The 17,419-nt window shown below is 38.6% G+C and overlaps 1 protein-coding gene across 1 annotated transcript in view; it reads left to right on the forward strand.

The window, feature by feature from the left end:
• The first annotated feature begins 227 nt into the window (after positions 1–227).
• The window catches only part of LOC137284142 (neuropeptide SIFamide receptor-like), a 70,070-nt gene continuing 52,878 nt past the window's right edge, over positions 228–17,419 (forward strand). Inside the window, exon 1 of the mRNA XM_067815829.1 lies at positions 228–1,008. Within this exon, the coding sequence (XP_067671930.1) occupies positions 696–1,008 (313 nt within the window). The 5' untranslated portion in view covers positions 228–695. The remainder of the gene's footprint in view (positions 1,009–17,419) is intronic.

The following is a 17,419-nucleotide window of genomic DNA, read 5'->3' on the forward strand; positions in this document are numbered from 1 at the left end:
AGTAGTGTGACATAGTGATCCGTGGTAGAATAACCGCGTAGAACGTGTTCATATTTCTTCTGGAGTTTGATGTGTATGATATGTAAGGTTCAAGCAATTACCGGTATATTGTGTGAGCGAATCAGTATTGTCTTCAACAAGAGACGGGACATTACAATATCCTACGTCAATCGATGGCGGGACTTTGATGGGAATAGCACAACTGCCCTTTATCAATGAGGACAGCCATTGATATGTTGAGAACGGTACAGGGACGGTTGACTTGACGGACTGTTCCCTAATCCGATGTACGAGTTGGAATGCTATTATTCATACGCTGTCTAAACGCTCATATGTCTTCATGTTAACCTCACTGTGTCCAAAGATGGATAAAGATATGACACCTTATGAAATGGAATTTATGTGACTTTCTGCACGAGGACTTACAAAGCAGACAATGTGAATAGCCCCAACGGGGAGAAATATATTTACTGGATTTTGTCTTTACACTGGAATGCAAGGATTGGACAATTTTGTGAGGGTATTACTGCGGTGACATGAGTCGTACAAACGACTCAATGGAATCCGACATAACCAGGTTGTGCAGAGCATAGCAAATCGAGGTTGGAGTAAATTACTAATGTCAAATGCAGGTTTGAATGAAGTAAGTCGTAATCGAAGACTTTGTTACTCAAGACATCATTCCCAAAGAAATCATGAACAACGGAAGCAGTCTTCGTTCACTCATTATGGAGAACGCAACGAGTAATATTTCCTCCAACTTCACACAAGAGGCCATCTTCTACCCGCTTATCAAACAACCAGTTTATATGATAGTGATCTTGACTATAGCCTATGGATTTGTATTTTGTGTTGCGGTTATAGGAAACCTGAGTGTAATCGCAGTGATTTACAGAGACAAACGTTTCCACTCTGTGACATATGTTCTTCTTGTGAATCTTGCCATTGCGGACGTCATGGTAGCACTCTTCTGCCTCCCTATAACGCTCCTTACCAACATATTTAATGGTAAGTAGCAGCTGTCACGATGACACTTCATCAATATGATCAATATGCACGTGTTTGCTGTCAAAATATTGATTTTTTTTAACTTTCAGCGACGTCATGTTTATACATATATTACTGTTGAACGTAGCTTTTTTGGTAATGAATTCAAAACGTCTGTTTCTTTATTATAGTTTCATCAAATCATTAGTGCTGTTGTAGGGTTATCTGCATGCATGTTAAGCCTTCTTTACTTGAGGAAGAATGCGCTCTGTCTGATTGTCTCCGTGGTCCTGTGGAGTGTCTGTCTGTGGTCGGCGGTTGAATCCTTGAATAGGCCATGCCAAACTAGTTCCTAGGGGATGTTGTACGTGGTGCCTGTCAGTGGCTTGGTGAAACGAAACTTGTTGGGGTCGCCAACGTCAATGAATACATTACGACAGAGCCATTAATATGACAGAGAAGTGGAATCGTAATTTAATATCGTACATTAATTGTGTCCTTGTTTAAAATCACATACCACGTGTACAAGTGACAGGTATTTCGCGCCAGCTACGACATGCCCCAGGCAGCATTACAACCAGCAATGAAACACTTATGGTATCGTGCTGCAGATGTTGCCTATGAATAAGGAGCCGAAATAATTTCGTGTTGCATGATCACTCACCAGATTCGCTGACCAACAAAAAGGTTGATAGGTAATTACATCACTGTTTTAGAGCATTTAGTGTTCTTGTTACGATATACAGAATCGGGTCATATTGCACGGAAACAAAAATATGTGCTACTCGTGCTGACAATCACTGGATTGTTTTCTCCAGACTCGATTGCAACCAGCCCGCGTTGTTCAGCTTTACTACGTCTGAAAGTAGTGTGAAATAAACACATACTCATGGCACAGTGAGACCTGAACAATCGTACTAGAGTACTATATCGATCACCGTCCCTTCACAGATATCATGATTGGAATGATGGAATGTGTCAATGAGGAATGACGTCGGCATCAAGATGTTTCTCCACGTTCACTATTTGTTTCGCCAAGCGTCTGAAAACAACAGAATGTGGTCAAGATTTTAAGGTTAAGCACATCGATGACCGCGTATTGTTCGAATAGCCAATTTACTTGCGGTGTTGAACCTATGTACATGTAGAATAAGATTTCCTAAGCAAATTATTGTTTCAGTTTAAACTACTGCATTATGATTTAGCATGAGAATGAAAAAGCAACGGGACTGACGGATGATGGAGCAATATTCTAACAGCTCCGTATCCAGCCTTTGTTGAATATACATGTATACCATTAAAAACAGAATTCCATTTCGCGAGAATACCACTAGACAGTGCCAGTGCATATAAGAACACAGTATTATATACCCATACAAAAGAAACTTTTCAAAAGGAATGGAATAAATTGCCACAGTTTACCCTGTTTTTTCTTCATTATCTGTTTCCTGCTTGTTTGAATTTTATCAATCTTCTAAATCCAATATCCCCTACTTCTTTTAATGGTATATTTCTCAGTTTTTGAGGCACAATTAAGTATGCATATTCTAAGATGGTGTCAAAGATTATCAAAAGACTTCTTCTCCGAATTGTGTGGAACAAGGCCCTTGTAAAGCTATCAAGAAAATCATTGTAGACATGTGGAAGATTTTTTCAAAATGGATGTTATAAATGCTTGAAGTATCCCTTGTTTTGACAATTTCAGGCGAACAATTGACTAGCTTTTGCATAATGTTTGTAACGGCTGACACTAGTGGGCAGATTTGTTGTTTTATTGTGAATTTCAAACTACTACAAGGGTACGAATTATACAGTCAATGGCTGTATGAGAGAAAAGGCGTTTGTCGTATTTCGTGTTCTTTTTTTCATGATGTAAACATTCCAGTATAGGCTTTTACGGCTGTGTGAAATCTGTGAAGTGCAGATCAGTCTGCTCTTAGCATAGCGATTTCAATACAAACATACGTACTCACTCAAAACGTCGCCAATGTAAGGCTTTTTAACTATAGTGGAATCTGTCCAGTCAGGCACGTTATCAACACCGGCATAAAATCTCAGCCCCTTCCGTGGCTTATATATTGTCATTAGCCCTACAATCCGGCACATTGTCTAAACCAGGTGATTTCTTCAGTCCCAAAGTGCGTGGGTTTAGACAGCTGCCACTGTATATGGAAATATATTGCTGTGACTAAAATGATACTGTCCCAAAATGGGTATTATAATGAAATGAAATACGGTCACAATATCCAGAAATTATGACATACAGGGCGACTACTAACAAGCTAATATAGCAGCTGCTGATAATCACGACATGAAGAGACTCTGAGGTATTAATGAAACTCAGAACAAAGAGGTGTGTATACTGCCCTTATAAAAGCAACAACAATGAATTGATTATGTCATGTAAACTCAAAGGTACATGACAGTGAGATACTGTTTAAACCTATTGTAGTCAGGGGAATGGATGCGGACGTTTGTTTCCACTTTAAGTATAATGGAAGCTATCTAACCCGACACTCCCTGGGACTGAAGAAATCGTTTAGACAATGTGCCGGATTGTAGAGCTGATGATAAATGTAAAAGCCACGGATGGGACTCAGATTTTATGCCGGAGTTGACAGCTTGCCGGATTGGACAAATACCGGTTTTGACAGCTTCCACGGTATCTATGGCGACGAACAGCAATCTGCTGTAGACGTTTTCAGGTTTCTGACGACATTCCTTGACACCCATTGATAAACGAAGCCTGAATGAAACCGAATCCCTTCAAACATTACTTTGATACCATGTACGTGACGTCAATTGAATGACGCATTTGTTTATAACTAGCTCATCCTCGAGGGTTTTGATATAATTAATAATATTCATCTCATAATTTTGAGTGATAAGTTTTCTAGAATGGTTTAATGATGTATTGGAGAAGCATTTGAACCGTTTTTCCCCAGACTCTTGAAACGTAAAGCGTCTTAACAGGCGTTCCATACTCATTAAGATACCTTCATACAACATGTATTCGGAGCGATGCCAGCGAAGCCCTACTGATTTGCGTGATTAGGCTGCTTTCTCGAGCGTTAAACAACTTTATCGGTGCTGCTACAATTCAACTAGACTATTGGATGCTGGTCCCCACATATATATATATATGTGCATTATAACGTTTGGTAGTCTTAGAAATATGGCTCATGCAGCCCGTCAGTTGCCTTTCACCAGGAAGGTGCACATACGGAGGCATCGTTACAACTAAAACACAATCGATCAAAAGATAAATAGTTCTTCCAAACAAGAGGAAGGGGTTGGTGTGTTAGAGTTGCCTAGAGTGGGATTTCCTCGAGTCAAGCAAGGCCTAATACCATTGTGACAGAGGCATTAGCATTGTGACGTCATTAGAGCAAACCATTATGACTTCATACGTCTATTGGTAGTACGCTTATGAAATATTACCGTAAAAATATTAGGTACTAAACGACCATCCGTGTAATACCACTTTTTTTAAACGAGTTAATGATTTTATTATTATTTACGAGTATTTGGCATTAGGAGATAAACATCGACATCGACATTGTAATAAAAAAATAAACAAAGGGGCTTTACTGTCTGCATCGTTTACATCAAGTATGGGTACAGCAGTGAAGTGTCATCAGCTGGCCGTTTCAGCTGGTTCCCATGGCAGCATCAGGAGTTGCACATTTGTGACGTCATTCCAACTTAACGTCACAATATGCTTTGAGTGACGTCACCAGTGTTGATGACACAACAAAACAATTGTTTTCGATGTTTCTACGTGTCAATACGCAGCAAACTGTTTAGCAGTCAAATATCATTTGATCATGTTTTTCACCGAATCAGATTACAGAACACAGTAACTTTTGCTTTACATTCCAGTATTTTCCACGGGCGAGTAATAAATGTTACGAGAATACCTGGTGTCATCAGCGTGTTTCTATGATTCATTCATATTATTGTCATCAATTTGGGATCCCAGTGGAATCTGTTTCCGTGCATACCACAGACTAATCATTCACACTTTTATTTACCTCTGGATCTTTTAACATTTCCATATGACGTCTTAACGATCAGTCTTAGCACCAGGGAAAGGCTTTCAATACCGAACACCTATCAAACTACGACTAGTTATGGACTATAGTTCAAAGAAATATGAAACTAACTACATTCCAATGCCCTCTCGGAAACCTCATATATGTAATTATTCTAACCTGTGCTATATATATATGTGTGTGTGTGTGTGTGTGTGTGTGTGTGTGTGTGTGTGTGTGTGTGTGTGTGTATCTGTGTCTGTGTGTATAGTTAATTACATGTGTCCATCTACTACCAGTCAATGCCAGTTTTTCAAACTGTGATAATACGTCAACTCACATCGCCAACGTGTATCTGGTATATTAACAATCATTATGCGTTTTACCACCGTGGTAATGAATACGCTATGTCAGACCATGACCACAGAAAGGTTGCACATAATGTACATGTACATGTGACAACATGTGCAGATATTCAAACGTCAGTACTAAAGAATAATCATTCCCGATTTAGACATTGGTACCACCTGTTTCTGAATCCTCCCAGAAATCAATATTTGGCCTCGTGACATTATCTGTTTGTTTGACGTTAATCGGTCTATAAAACATCAAATGCGTTTGCCATAAGGGCTAACAGAGGTCAGTCAAGTTGACTAATAGACCAGAAATAACCCCAACCATACGTTATATGCGGCTATTGCATCAGGTCATATCACGACCATATGTTGATAATTTCAGCCGTAGACCGAGGGTCTGTTTTTAAGAAGATCATCATGGGCCATCACTCTGAAGCTCGTTTTGTTATGTCATTTTTTCCTACGATAATAGGATATGAGGAGGTTATTCTTACAGGTCACAGAAGGAAGAGTGTGTAAAAAAGGAACATAATTGGGAGCAACCTTTTAATATCTATTAACATTTAGTGCCCAAAAATTGCTCCAGACATGGAAAAAAGAATAAACAGACACAGCACTGTAGCACAAATCATATACACGCTAAAAGCAGAAACCAAGTAAAGAGCTATTTTTCGTTCAGATCACCTATTGACTCCACCCATTCCTAAGGAAGAAAACGTCAAAACTGTACTTTCAAAAGCCACAGTCATAGTTACGTTAAAGTACTTCTCAAATTTTGGGTTTAGAATTAGATTTAATTTGCCTTGTAAGTACTTTAAAGGTATGTCAATGAATACAGTCTTACTTAACGTTTCCAGAAGCGTATTGTTTCTCGACAATATTAAATATTAAAGCATTTACAGAGTGCCTTGAGCATCTTCACAGTCATTTTAGTCAGCCAGCATTCATCCAGTGCGCAAATCTGTCAGTAAATGTCGTTGTTGTCTCACATATCATCGTTAATAGTCATGTTAAAGGAAAATGGAAAGAATTTGTGTGTGGATGTTGAGTGAGTTACATGAGACAGTTACATGAGACAGTCCCGTGACTAATTGACCTCTCAACAGAATATGGATCTATATTGCCCCCCTTCAGATAGTCTGTGTTTGGTTTGTTGTCAATAGATATGTCAGAATATCTGAGTGACCACTTGTTGTGAGTGTGGTTTTATCGCACATTTGTCTGCTCGAGATAACAACGTATTAAGTAACTTGTGCCGTCTACACACGCTCAAAAACATTACATTGGTCCGGAATAAGTGAAAATGCTAATACATTCCAGAACGAAAGCAACAAATTCAGAAACTTTAATTCTTGTCTGTGACGATACTCGGTGTCCCTGAAAGAGTCAGCGTCAGTAAATATCAGCTGAGTATTCCCATAAAGGAATAGAAATGGCACCAGATGATCACACAGTGGGCCATCTACTGTACACGTCGTGCAACAGAATACGCGTATTCGTGAAGGAACAGATGGAAGCATCATTCGTCATTACTCTGTCATTACTTCGGAACTTGTCCTCCATACGGAGTAGCTAGATGGTCCCACTTCGGTACACTGTGTTTAACGGCACTGTAAATAGGTAATAACATTATGTTTAAATGTGTTGAAGGCAGTGTAATTGTCGTACGAATGTACACGGATGTCGAGTTTTTTAAGTTAAAGCTTTCCTATTTTAACGTGTATGGCGATGTGCCAATTACGGCTTCTTTTTCTAACGTTGATATCTAAAATATAAATATAAATATGCATGCGCCTTTACGCATGAAAAGGTAGAAAGAGTGTTGTTGGTTCTGGTTCATTGTAAACTTGTTCAGACCTTCAAAGAAACTGGTAGGATCCTAATGACAGAGATTATTGAATCTTGCTAGTGCAGACTCGTGCTACTTAAATATGCCCTTGGCTACGAGTCCAGAAACTTATCGCACAGCAAGGACACTAACACAATAGCTTTCAGTGTTTCACGCAAGCTACTGGGTTCAAACCGGTACAGAAGGTCACATACTGAAGCAACAATTTTGTTTCACAAATCGATAACAGCTCAAAACGCGTCTGAAAGCACCAAGTATCTCAGTGAACTGTTTTGTACCATTTCACCACAGCTGTTCCGCTGAAAGAGAAACTTTACGAAACGTTTATCATCTTCAGGAAAGGCCAAGTGATTGATCGTACATCTTTTGAACAAGATGTGAAATCTAAAAGGCATGCCTTATTCCCTCAAAGGCTGTCATATGCCATGTCATACCAGCTGAAAAAAAAGATCGCTTTCATTCCTCTTTCAGAAATATGCATAAGAGAAATTTGGGGGAACTGTCCGTTTGGCCATTATTGAACCCAGTGAGATAATCGATATGTCTGAAATATTATTTAAATGTCTTTACGACATTCCCGTGTTTTCACTTTGCCAGCGTGAGCAGAAATTTGGATTCATATGCACACAGAAACAGTCAGCAAAATGGAGAGTTCAGCAAGTGCACACGGTAATGCCAATGTGTCAATTGCCATGTCAACAACTCCCGGTACGATGTTAATTCTTCTCCAGCTCTAGTGACATGCCGTTTCTCAGTAAACTTCAGATGAACCTGAGAGCATAAGTATGGTGATGAAATTCATGACAAGCCATGATCTTTACCCCATACCATTAGTTTCTGACGTGAGGAAGCATCTCTCACACTGAAATGTGGCGCCAATGATGATCCACCCACGCCCTCTGTTCCAGCGTGACCTACCGGAAGACTTATATCCTGTGCATGTTACCTTACTGCAAGACCCCTATTAAGTAAACGGATTAATGTATCTGGAAATAGAATGAGGTGCAGTCGAATGGATTTCGTTGTAAAATTTGCATACAATGGCAATCGTGGGGCTGGTGCTCGGTACACAATGGTCCAGACAAAAGAGATCCCATTGCTGGTACCCTCATATTGTTGATCTTACATCCATGATACTATATAATATTACACGACGTAAAACAAAGCCTTTTTCAACCCCCCGACGTCTTATTTGATAAAGAAAACAAATTTGCGACAACGTGCAGGTGTCATTATGTTTGAACAAAAATGTGTTTAAGCTAGACAGACAGCCATCTGAAGGTCATAGAAAGGACCAGGAAGTACTAAGCTAACAATGTCACGGCCTTGATGTGGAGTTTAACACACCTAAGCCTTTTATCGGCATGATCTTTGGCGGACAGATTCACGTTCGAAATAACATTTTCAATGATATTTTGATCGCGCTCCTTTGAATAAACCGTGTCCAACCAGCGTCCAACAGTCGAGATCCAAATACAGCTGGGTTACTGATCTGCTGCCGTGTTTAACAAATACACATCGCTGAACCTTAATGTTCGCACTTTCGTACTGAGTCTGCAGAACGCATTTCCGGAAAGAACTTTAGCCGTTTGATGTGGAAATATTATCACGTATAGGTAGAGCCGTTACATCAAAATGTGAGCTGCAGGATTGAAGAAGAAAATGTTTTTGCCATCAGTTGTTTGATTTTCGGCACACGATGTTATACTGCTGTCTTTGACAAAAAGGAAATTACACTGGCCATGCCATTTCTTCCAGCCCTTTGATATGGTTCCAGGCTCATCTTTAAGTTGTGGTTTTGTCATTTACTTTCCATTTATGTCTTCACTTTCCGTCGAAAATATATAAATGTGTTTTGGAGAACTTTCAATTGCGGTGATGGTGTAGACGATTGGATACATGCACTTATTCATGATTCACCTAAAAGTGCACAAAAACGAAGGTCTTAAAAATTGCTTTCGGTGGTTGCTATACAGCCATTCAAATGTCCAATACAGCAACAGCTGTATCAACATATATGAACACTTTTCATGAGTACCTTCAGTCTTAGAAAACAATTGTGGATAAAGTTTGAGACTTCCCACATGACCATATACCATATTCCACATCCCACTATAAATGAAGGAACCTCCGCAGCAAATGTCTGATAATAAACGGACTGATTCAAACTAATTTTAACGTCACGCATAAATATAATCAGTGTGCATACTTGTCAACACACTGTTTTTCCGTAGGAACGAAGTAGAACAATTATTCTCACATATATTGATGTTTGTGTCACTCCTGTGAAGAATGTCCTGGATGGCACCTGATTTGTTGATTTAGTTCTGCCATGTTATACATAATTTATTATCTTCGCGCTGGTCATTGGACAATTATTCACAGTCTTATCCCAATAAGGAGGCACACGTTTCTTGCTTCGTGTCAAGAGAATAGAAAAGCCTGGATTGACTTTCTGAAACCAATGTTAAGACATCTTTTTAAGCTTAGGAACTGTCTTATGGGAACGATAAAATATTGATTGTTGTTAAGCCGTGACCTATATCTATTGGAGTCAACATGTTTATTGAAGTGGCATTAAGACATTTATGTGACGTACTTTAAAGCATGCACCCATTATGGCAAGTAGATAGTTCTCAAAGAATTGTACTAAAGGACATCTATTATCTATCTATTTATACATATGTGTGAGAGAGAGAGAGATCCGTGTGTTTTCTAATTCTTTACACCTCTTCCTTGTGTTTGCTGCAGAAAATTGTACAATCCATACTGGGTGTATTTGTGCATTTCATTTCGTGACCTAAGCACGGGTCGGTGTCTAAACTACCAGGCCGTGGTTTTCTTTGAATTTCTGCTTGGGTAAAAAGTCGATGAAATTTACCTGATTCTAATTAGCCTTGTAACTCAAGGAACAAAGGAATGAAGGAACAAAAGATGTACTGTGACGCGTTGAAAGAACAAAAATGTCAGTGATCAGCTGCAGTGAGTAAATATGGTTTTTGCGCCGCTCTTAGCAACATTCGGGCAATATCACGATGGGCGGGGGACACCAGATATGGACTTCCATGATGAGCGAAGACCTTAACCAGTAAGCAACCCCACCGCCCCCGATCAGCTGTGGAACTTCCAGACTCGAGTATTCACAGATCGGACAGCCATGCACTCAACATCCGATTTCATTTGTCACAAGCATTTTGTTGTTATGGGTCCACTACATTCACCATACTGCTAACTAACTGACTGTATAATATATTCTACTGCATTTCTGAAGACCCCCACAAGGCTTCTGTAAGTTTTCCTGGCGCCAGTCTTTACTGCCTAGTAAGAACACGATTATATAGCGTGACCCTGTGAGTCATATGTCAGCCATCAGTCATGTTTGGGGACGATTAATGACAACTAGAACAAATAGGCCTGTCGTGATCTCGGCCACCTGTCCTACTGGAATTCTGTTGGAAAGCCGATTAAGAATTGGCATTAACAACCTCCTTTTACATGCCCGAATGAGATGAGTAAAAAGGATTTTTTACCGGTGTGGGTAGATTAGATGTTAATTAATTGCGATTTGGCGTATGTGTGGATATACCAAGATTGTGATTGATAAAAAAATATTTTGTCTGCATTATGAAGACATCTCATGCAAGAGATATTGTTTTATTTCCAAACAGGGTATCACAGTTTAGTGTGTGAGTAAAAAGCCACATCGGCAATATTTTAGTTATTATCACAATTTAGAGTCGCCTATCTTTTCAGTGCTTTGTGGAAATGTAAAATCTCTTTTGCAACATATATATAATATAAACAGTACTTAGAGAAAAACAATGAATTAGAACAATGTGGATATTTTGAATAACACTTCTCAACGTATCCGTAAAAGGTCTGTGAAACATGTCTCAAATTTGTATGTAAAGCCTGCAGCCTTCGTCTTGACAGACTTGAGAAATAGTTTTCTTGCCTCATTACAGAAATATAAGAATGGTAGAATTATGCTCGAAAAGGACAAGGTATGATAGAGGCCCTTATTGGCCCACAACATGTCATGATTATCAAAATGTTACAACACGATAATTTTAGCATAAAAGGAGCTAAATTAATTGTTGAAGTTACCTCCAATTGCATTTTTATGTTTCTGGTGTTGTTAGGTTTCCTCTTTGAAGACCTAAAAGTTAACATATTTTACAATATCTTCTAGAAACCTACATTTTCTGATTTTCAGAGTTATAGAAAAGTGTGAGCAAAAGCGTGACTCATCCCAATTTTTTCACCACATATGAAGCAAGTAAATTAGAATGTACACCTAAAACATTGTGGTGGGTCACGCTTTTGCTCATATCAAAATATTTAAAATAGTACATGTTTTCGGTTTATGAAATTGCCCCATACAACATCGAAAAAAATAAACATTGACATAAACTAACATCTTTAAAAACAATCCATCACATTTACACATCTGTGCCATGATACATTATATTTTGAATGGTTTTGTGCTCTAAAATACACATGTCAAACATCGTTATTAAACTTTTCAATATCATAAGGCACTCACAAGGCAGATTTATGAGGTAAACATTGGTGTTTGGTTGTTGGTCTGTGCTAGAAATGTAAGAAGATGTTTGAAGATTTTCAAAATATGATCAAGTAGTACTGTAAAGGTGAAAATCTTTGTTATTATGTAAGGATTTGATCATAGTTTTTCTATCATCTGTGTATCAAACACCTTTGAGTCACCTGTCACTGTCAGAATAACACTGTCATTCAACAGGATTGCCATGTATAAACATATGCATTTTCCAAGAACTTATGTACCTTGATGTTTCCAATGACATATTAGATTTCATTTAACCAAAATGACTACACTTAACTGTATGAAAAGGATGTTTTAGCTAGAATAAGAACATTGTATCAAGGTCTAGCAGGTAATGAACACAAGCAGACGTCATACATAGTTGTAAAGTGTAATATATAAGCTTAAATTCAGACCGGGAGGCAAAGGAATATGTAACCTAATGGTTGCAATAGTGGATTGTAGGTTTCTTTTGTTATCAGACATGCAGGTTCAAATCCATGTAACTTTTCTTTCTTTTTTTTCAAAGTTTGTTTATCAAGTCTACAATGTTTAACTAAACTGTTTCACATCAAATCCAAATATTGTAATTATTTCTTAAGTTTGGTAATCTGTATTACAACACTTTAATTAACATCATGTAAATCTTTTGTTAAGACACTGACCATTCGCCTTTTCAAGTCGTGTCTAGTTGCATTTGTTCCCAATATTTTATACATTCATATGTTATACATTTTGATCTACTTTAGGTTTATACACTTTTGAATACTGCAGTTCTTGAGGGTGAATCAGATACTGAGATTGATGACTGTGTGAATGAAGAGTAATAGTGGATGTTTTATATCTTTAAAGTGGATAAGTAGTGAATAAATACTCTGTGAAGTCTTTTGAATACTGACTTTAACATGTGCATGGTGTTAATATGAACCTGCACTGACATTGAAATTTCACCCAAAATGGGCCCCTTTGAGGTCAAGACCTGTGATTTTTAGTGCAACATGGTTGGCTATTGTAATAACATATGCTGATTGAGATGTTAGCTGTATATTTGCTAAAACTGGTTGTAAATGCTGACTTGTAACACTTACTAGTTAGAATGAAGCTGTGCCCAAAATGAAGCTTCACCCAAAACAGGCCCCTGTGATTCTTAGTGCAACATGATTGTTATCATGCCTTCATGTTGTACAACGGACCCATGGATTACATTTGCTAAGAATACTGTGAATAATGACTGAGTTTTGGGGACACAATTGGCAAGTAGTTGAATTAACAATGTTTTGCAACCCTAATTGGGCCCCTTGAAGTTAAAACATTATGACTGACTTTGACATGTTTTTCAGCATGACTACCTGTCATAAAACTGCTGTAATTTGTATGTAAATAAAATAACAGTTGTAAATAAGCCATTATGGCACACTGATATTTCAGACTTCTTGTTATTTTTCATGCCATTTCAATCAATCAAAGAGGTAACGTTTTGTGACACTGGGCCTAAAACACAGTCAGCAATGGACAGGAGGTTCGATCTTGGTCTGTTGCTCCGCCATCATGGGATTTTGTGTGGGAAAGGTTAGTAGGTTTGCTGAATTGATAGACATTCACTTGCATTTGATAGAGGGAGATCAGAGCATGTGAGTTGCTATACGATTTGCTTCTTCTTAATATATTTACAGAACCTAATATTCAGAACCTTCAGAACTTGATGTCCATATCAAAGTTAGACCGTGTCACAGTACCCAAATGCTTGGTTTGGTTTCTTGCCGTTTATTGCCGCATGCAGCAATATTCCATGGGCGGCGGTATGTAAATAATCGAGTTTAGACAAGACAATTTTGTGACCAACAGCACCAGAATCGATCTTGGATACGATGGCACGTGTCAACCAAGTCAGCAAGCCTGACTATCCGATCCCTTTAGTCGCCTCTAAGTACAAGCACAGATTGCTGCAACCAACTCTACCCCTGATCTTCAAGGGTTACCCCGAAGGTGTGGATCGTTGATCGTGAAATCAATCACTTGTGGGTCTGGTCCACAATGGGGATGCTTAAAAGGTGATTTATGTCTGCAGTAAAGGATTACATGACAAACACAATTATATTTCTATTTCATTTGAATCAGGTCTAAGCTTAACGTAATTGGTTTAGTAGCGCCGGTGTAGCATTGCAGTAAAATCACGCCGGAGGACACCAAATGCGGAATGCCCATTACGTATTAGACGTGCTTATGTTTTTATACGGGATCATCGCAAGTTAGGCATGACGTGTCTCATATTGATTAACTCATATCTGCTAACGGTATAGGAATACGTAATACGACACAAACAACATTACATGATGTATGTGGCTGTATACGGCAATATTCGAATAACATACCATAGCCATTGCGTTACGTAGTATCATGTTGACGTCATATCTATACAAATGAACCCGTGAAGGTCCCGGGGTAGAATAGGTCTTCAGAAACCCATGCTTGCCATAAAAGGCGACTGTGCTTGTCGTAAGAGGCGACTAATGGGATCGGGTGGTCAGGCTCCCTGACTTGGTTGACACACGTCATCGGTTCCCAATTGCGCAGATCGATGCTCATGTTGTTGATCACTGGATTGTCTGGTCCAGACTCGATTATTTACAGACCACCGTCATACAGCTGTAATATTGCTGAGTGCGGCGTAAAACTAAACTCACTCACTCTATACGAGTGAATGCTACAAATGTGACACAAATCCATTATGGAAAATTTTGTAATACGAAAACCGTTTACAAATATACCATTTTCGCACGCTTTTCCATAAAGTCGTAGCATAGTCAGGTACGATTCATTTGATAACAAACACGTTTGTAAACGTTTTACAATATTATTGTAAGACTAATAGTTGCAGTGAATTAAGAATTGTTAGTACCGGCGATGTTCTGGCGATATCAAGTGTCGGAAAGTTTTGTTCGCGTTTACGTTGTCATTTCAGGTCAATAATGCGTCATGTTCATGGAGGGAAACCTAGTGGTTAAAGCGTTCGCTCGTCACGTCGGAGACCCGGGCTCGATTCCCCACATGGGTGCAATGTGTGAAGCTCATTTTCTGGTGTCCCCCGCCGTGATATTGCTGGAATATTGCTAAAAGCGGCGTAAAACTAAACTCACTCATGTTAATGGCCATTCATGACGGCATTTCTGAACTGATCACTTCATTGTTACATTAGTCAGCACAAAAATAGCTTCACTATGTAAGCATATTACTGCAGATATTAAAGAGATCTTTTCAATTCAATGTATATCAAAAACTATTCAGGCAAATTTGTTCTGTTTTCTGTAATAAATCAAAATTAATTCATTTGAGCTGTTTGCATGTAAAAACCTCCCCTTCGTGTGCTGAAATGCGTTTTTATATAGTACATATCCCATTAACTCCCAATGCGTAAGACTGAACCAGTAGTCCATAACAAATGTGTTCTTATTAGTAGGCTTTAAATCGATAGAACGTACCGTGTGCATTCTGAGTAAACTTGTGGATCGTTTTCTCAATATAAATGTAGATTCTTTTGTCTAACCTTAGAATAATATTCTCTTTAACCCGTTGGGGGTTTTGCCATTTACTACTATAGTGCTTCCTCGTCTAATGATATATTGCCAAATCGATGAATTAAAAAACAACTGTTGTATTTGCTACAAGTGAACGTGCATGTACTTCCCAATATCAGTTTGTACATTCTACACCGATCAATAACTCCAAATTTCAATACGACGTGGAAAACAAATTCGAGCACAGTATTTTGTCAGTCGTATCTCCGAGAAATCGATTCTAGTACTGTTGAATAATTTTATTACGTCCACCAGCGTCTTTCGAGCATAAATGACAGAAACACATTTTGTTAATATCATGGTGTCGCCAAGTGGTATCTTGTGGTGATGGCCATTTTGTTCATGGCTGTGCTGCATATATGTCATTGATCTTCTTGTCAGCTGTATAACCATGAAAATGCGATGCTGATCCGTCTCGATGTTAGACGTCCAATGACCTCATAAGTTCTCATTGCAAGCATTGTTAAACTTTCAATGACCGCTTCAACTCTCACCGTTTGCAATGTTAAACTTTCAGTGACCGCTTCAACTCTCATTGTTTGCAATGGATACTATTAAAGCCGCTATCATGACAAAAACAGGATATGCTCCCGGAACCTTGCAGTCGTTATCTGAGTCAATGTCATCTCAATTAATCAAAGCACTGTGTTCATTACCGCATTTAATGAAAAACCCTTTTGAAAGAATTGTACACGTGTGCCATCGTATCAGATCACCGCCATTATACACTTTAAGTGGCAGGATAAGTAATTCGATACCGATACAATAACATGTTATTGTCACTCTATAAACACAAATGTGAGTGCTAATATCTCAGCATTGTCCATATACAGGTATGACGCTTAATGAGCTCGTACCAGGTGTTCGTCAAACGGGATGTCTCATTTCAACAGGTGATAGAATTTGCATTAAAGAGATAGTCTATACATGTTCCTCGAGTATAGAGTTGGTGACTAACTTGTTCAGTGAATTTTTTTTTTTGGTTTGTCTGTTTTTGAGGGTTTTTCATTCTTTCTTTTCATATGCATTTCCTTTGATTAACATTCTTTCAGAGGGAGTAACTGTGTAATCTGATAAAACCTTTAATTGTGTCTCCATTCTGCAGATGCAGAACTCCTTTCGTGTCCTTTAAACTCCCCCCATGAAATGACAATGCTGAAGATATGCAAACAGATAAACAGGAATTTACAAGAGGCTCATGAAGTTGTTTTCCCGTAGCAATAACATAAATAATCCTCACTTGGGGGATTAACTGACGTTGGGATTGACACCTGAGCAAATAAATCCGCCGGATGTCTAGACCTTGTAGAGGTATTATCACGTATGCATGGCTGGTCCGAAGACCTCAGACACTGTGGGCGTATGTGTTATAAATCTATGATAGAATCCCAGGATATTGTTCCTTTAGGGAGATTATACGTTGAAATCATAATGTATGTGTAAGTATGTAGCAAAAACCTCCACACAGGTCTTATTACAGAAAGAGCACGCTCGGATGACCAGAAAGAATCTTTTATCTAAAACATTGAGAACTGATACATTAAGATGGTGATCAGTATGGTGACTATTTTCCTTCCTCGGGGAACTGAACCGAGTGTCAGTGAAGATTTACATATCCAGACGTTCAGACTAGCATATATGGTGTTATGAATACTTTCAGTGTTAATATGAATATGCCTTAGAACAAGAAGACAACTTTATCAATCGATAAGCTACTTCGCAAACAACGTAAAACAATGACATTCCAGCCTAAACGATTTATATTGCATAAGGGGCAAATGTGAGATGACACATGTGGAATAATCTTTCAGAAGATGCTGTCAAAGCCTGAATGGTAGAATATGCAGACCATAGGACAGAAAGCAAAATTGGAAATATATCACTTCTGTCGTTGGCTGCTATCCAATGTCTCACTGCAATACCTGAATGTACCTGCCAAAATCATGTATCATTGTTTGCCATGACTTTAAAGGTGAAGATGTGACTTACTCATTGTCCATCCCTCTTATATAGCGGATCTATATAGCGGCTTGTACTTTGAGTCCACCATGGTC

This window comes from Haliotis asinina, chromosome 5, assembly GCF_037392515.1.
Source record: "Haliotis asinina isolate JCU_RB_2024 chromosome 5, JCU_Hal_asi_v2, whole genome shotgun sequence".
NCBI lineage: Eukaryota > Metazoa > Mollusca > Gastropoda > Lepetellida > Haliotidae > Haliotis > Haliotis asinina.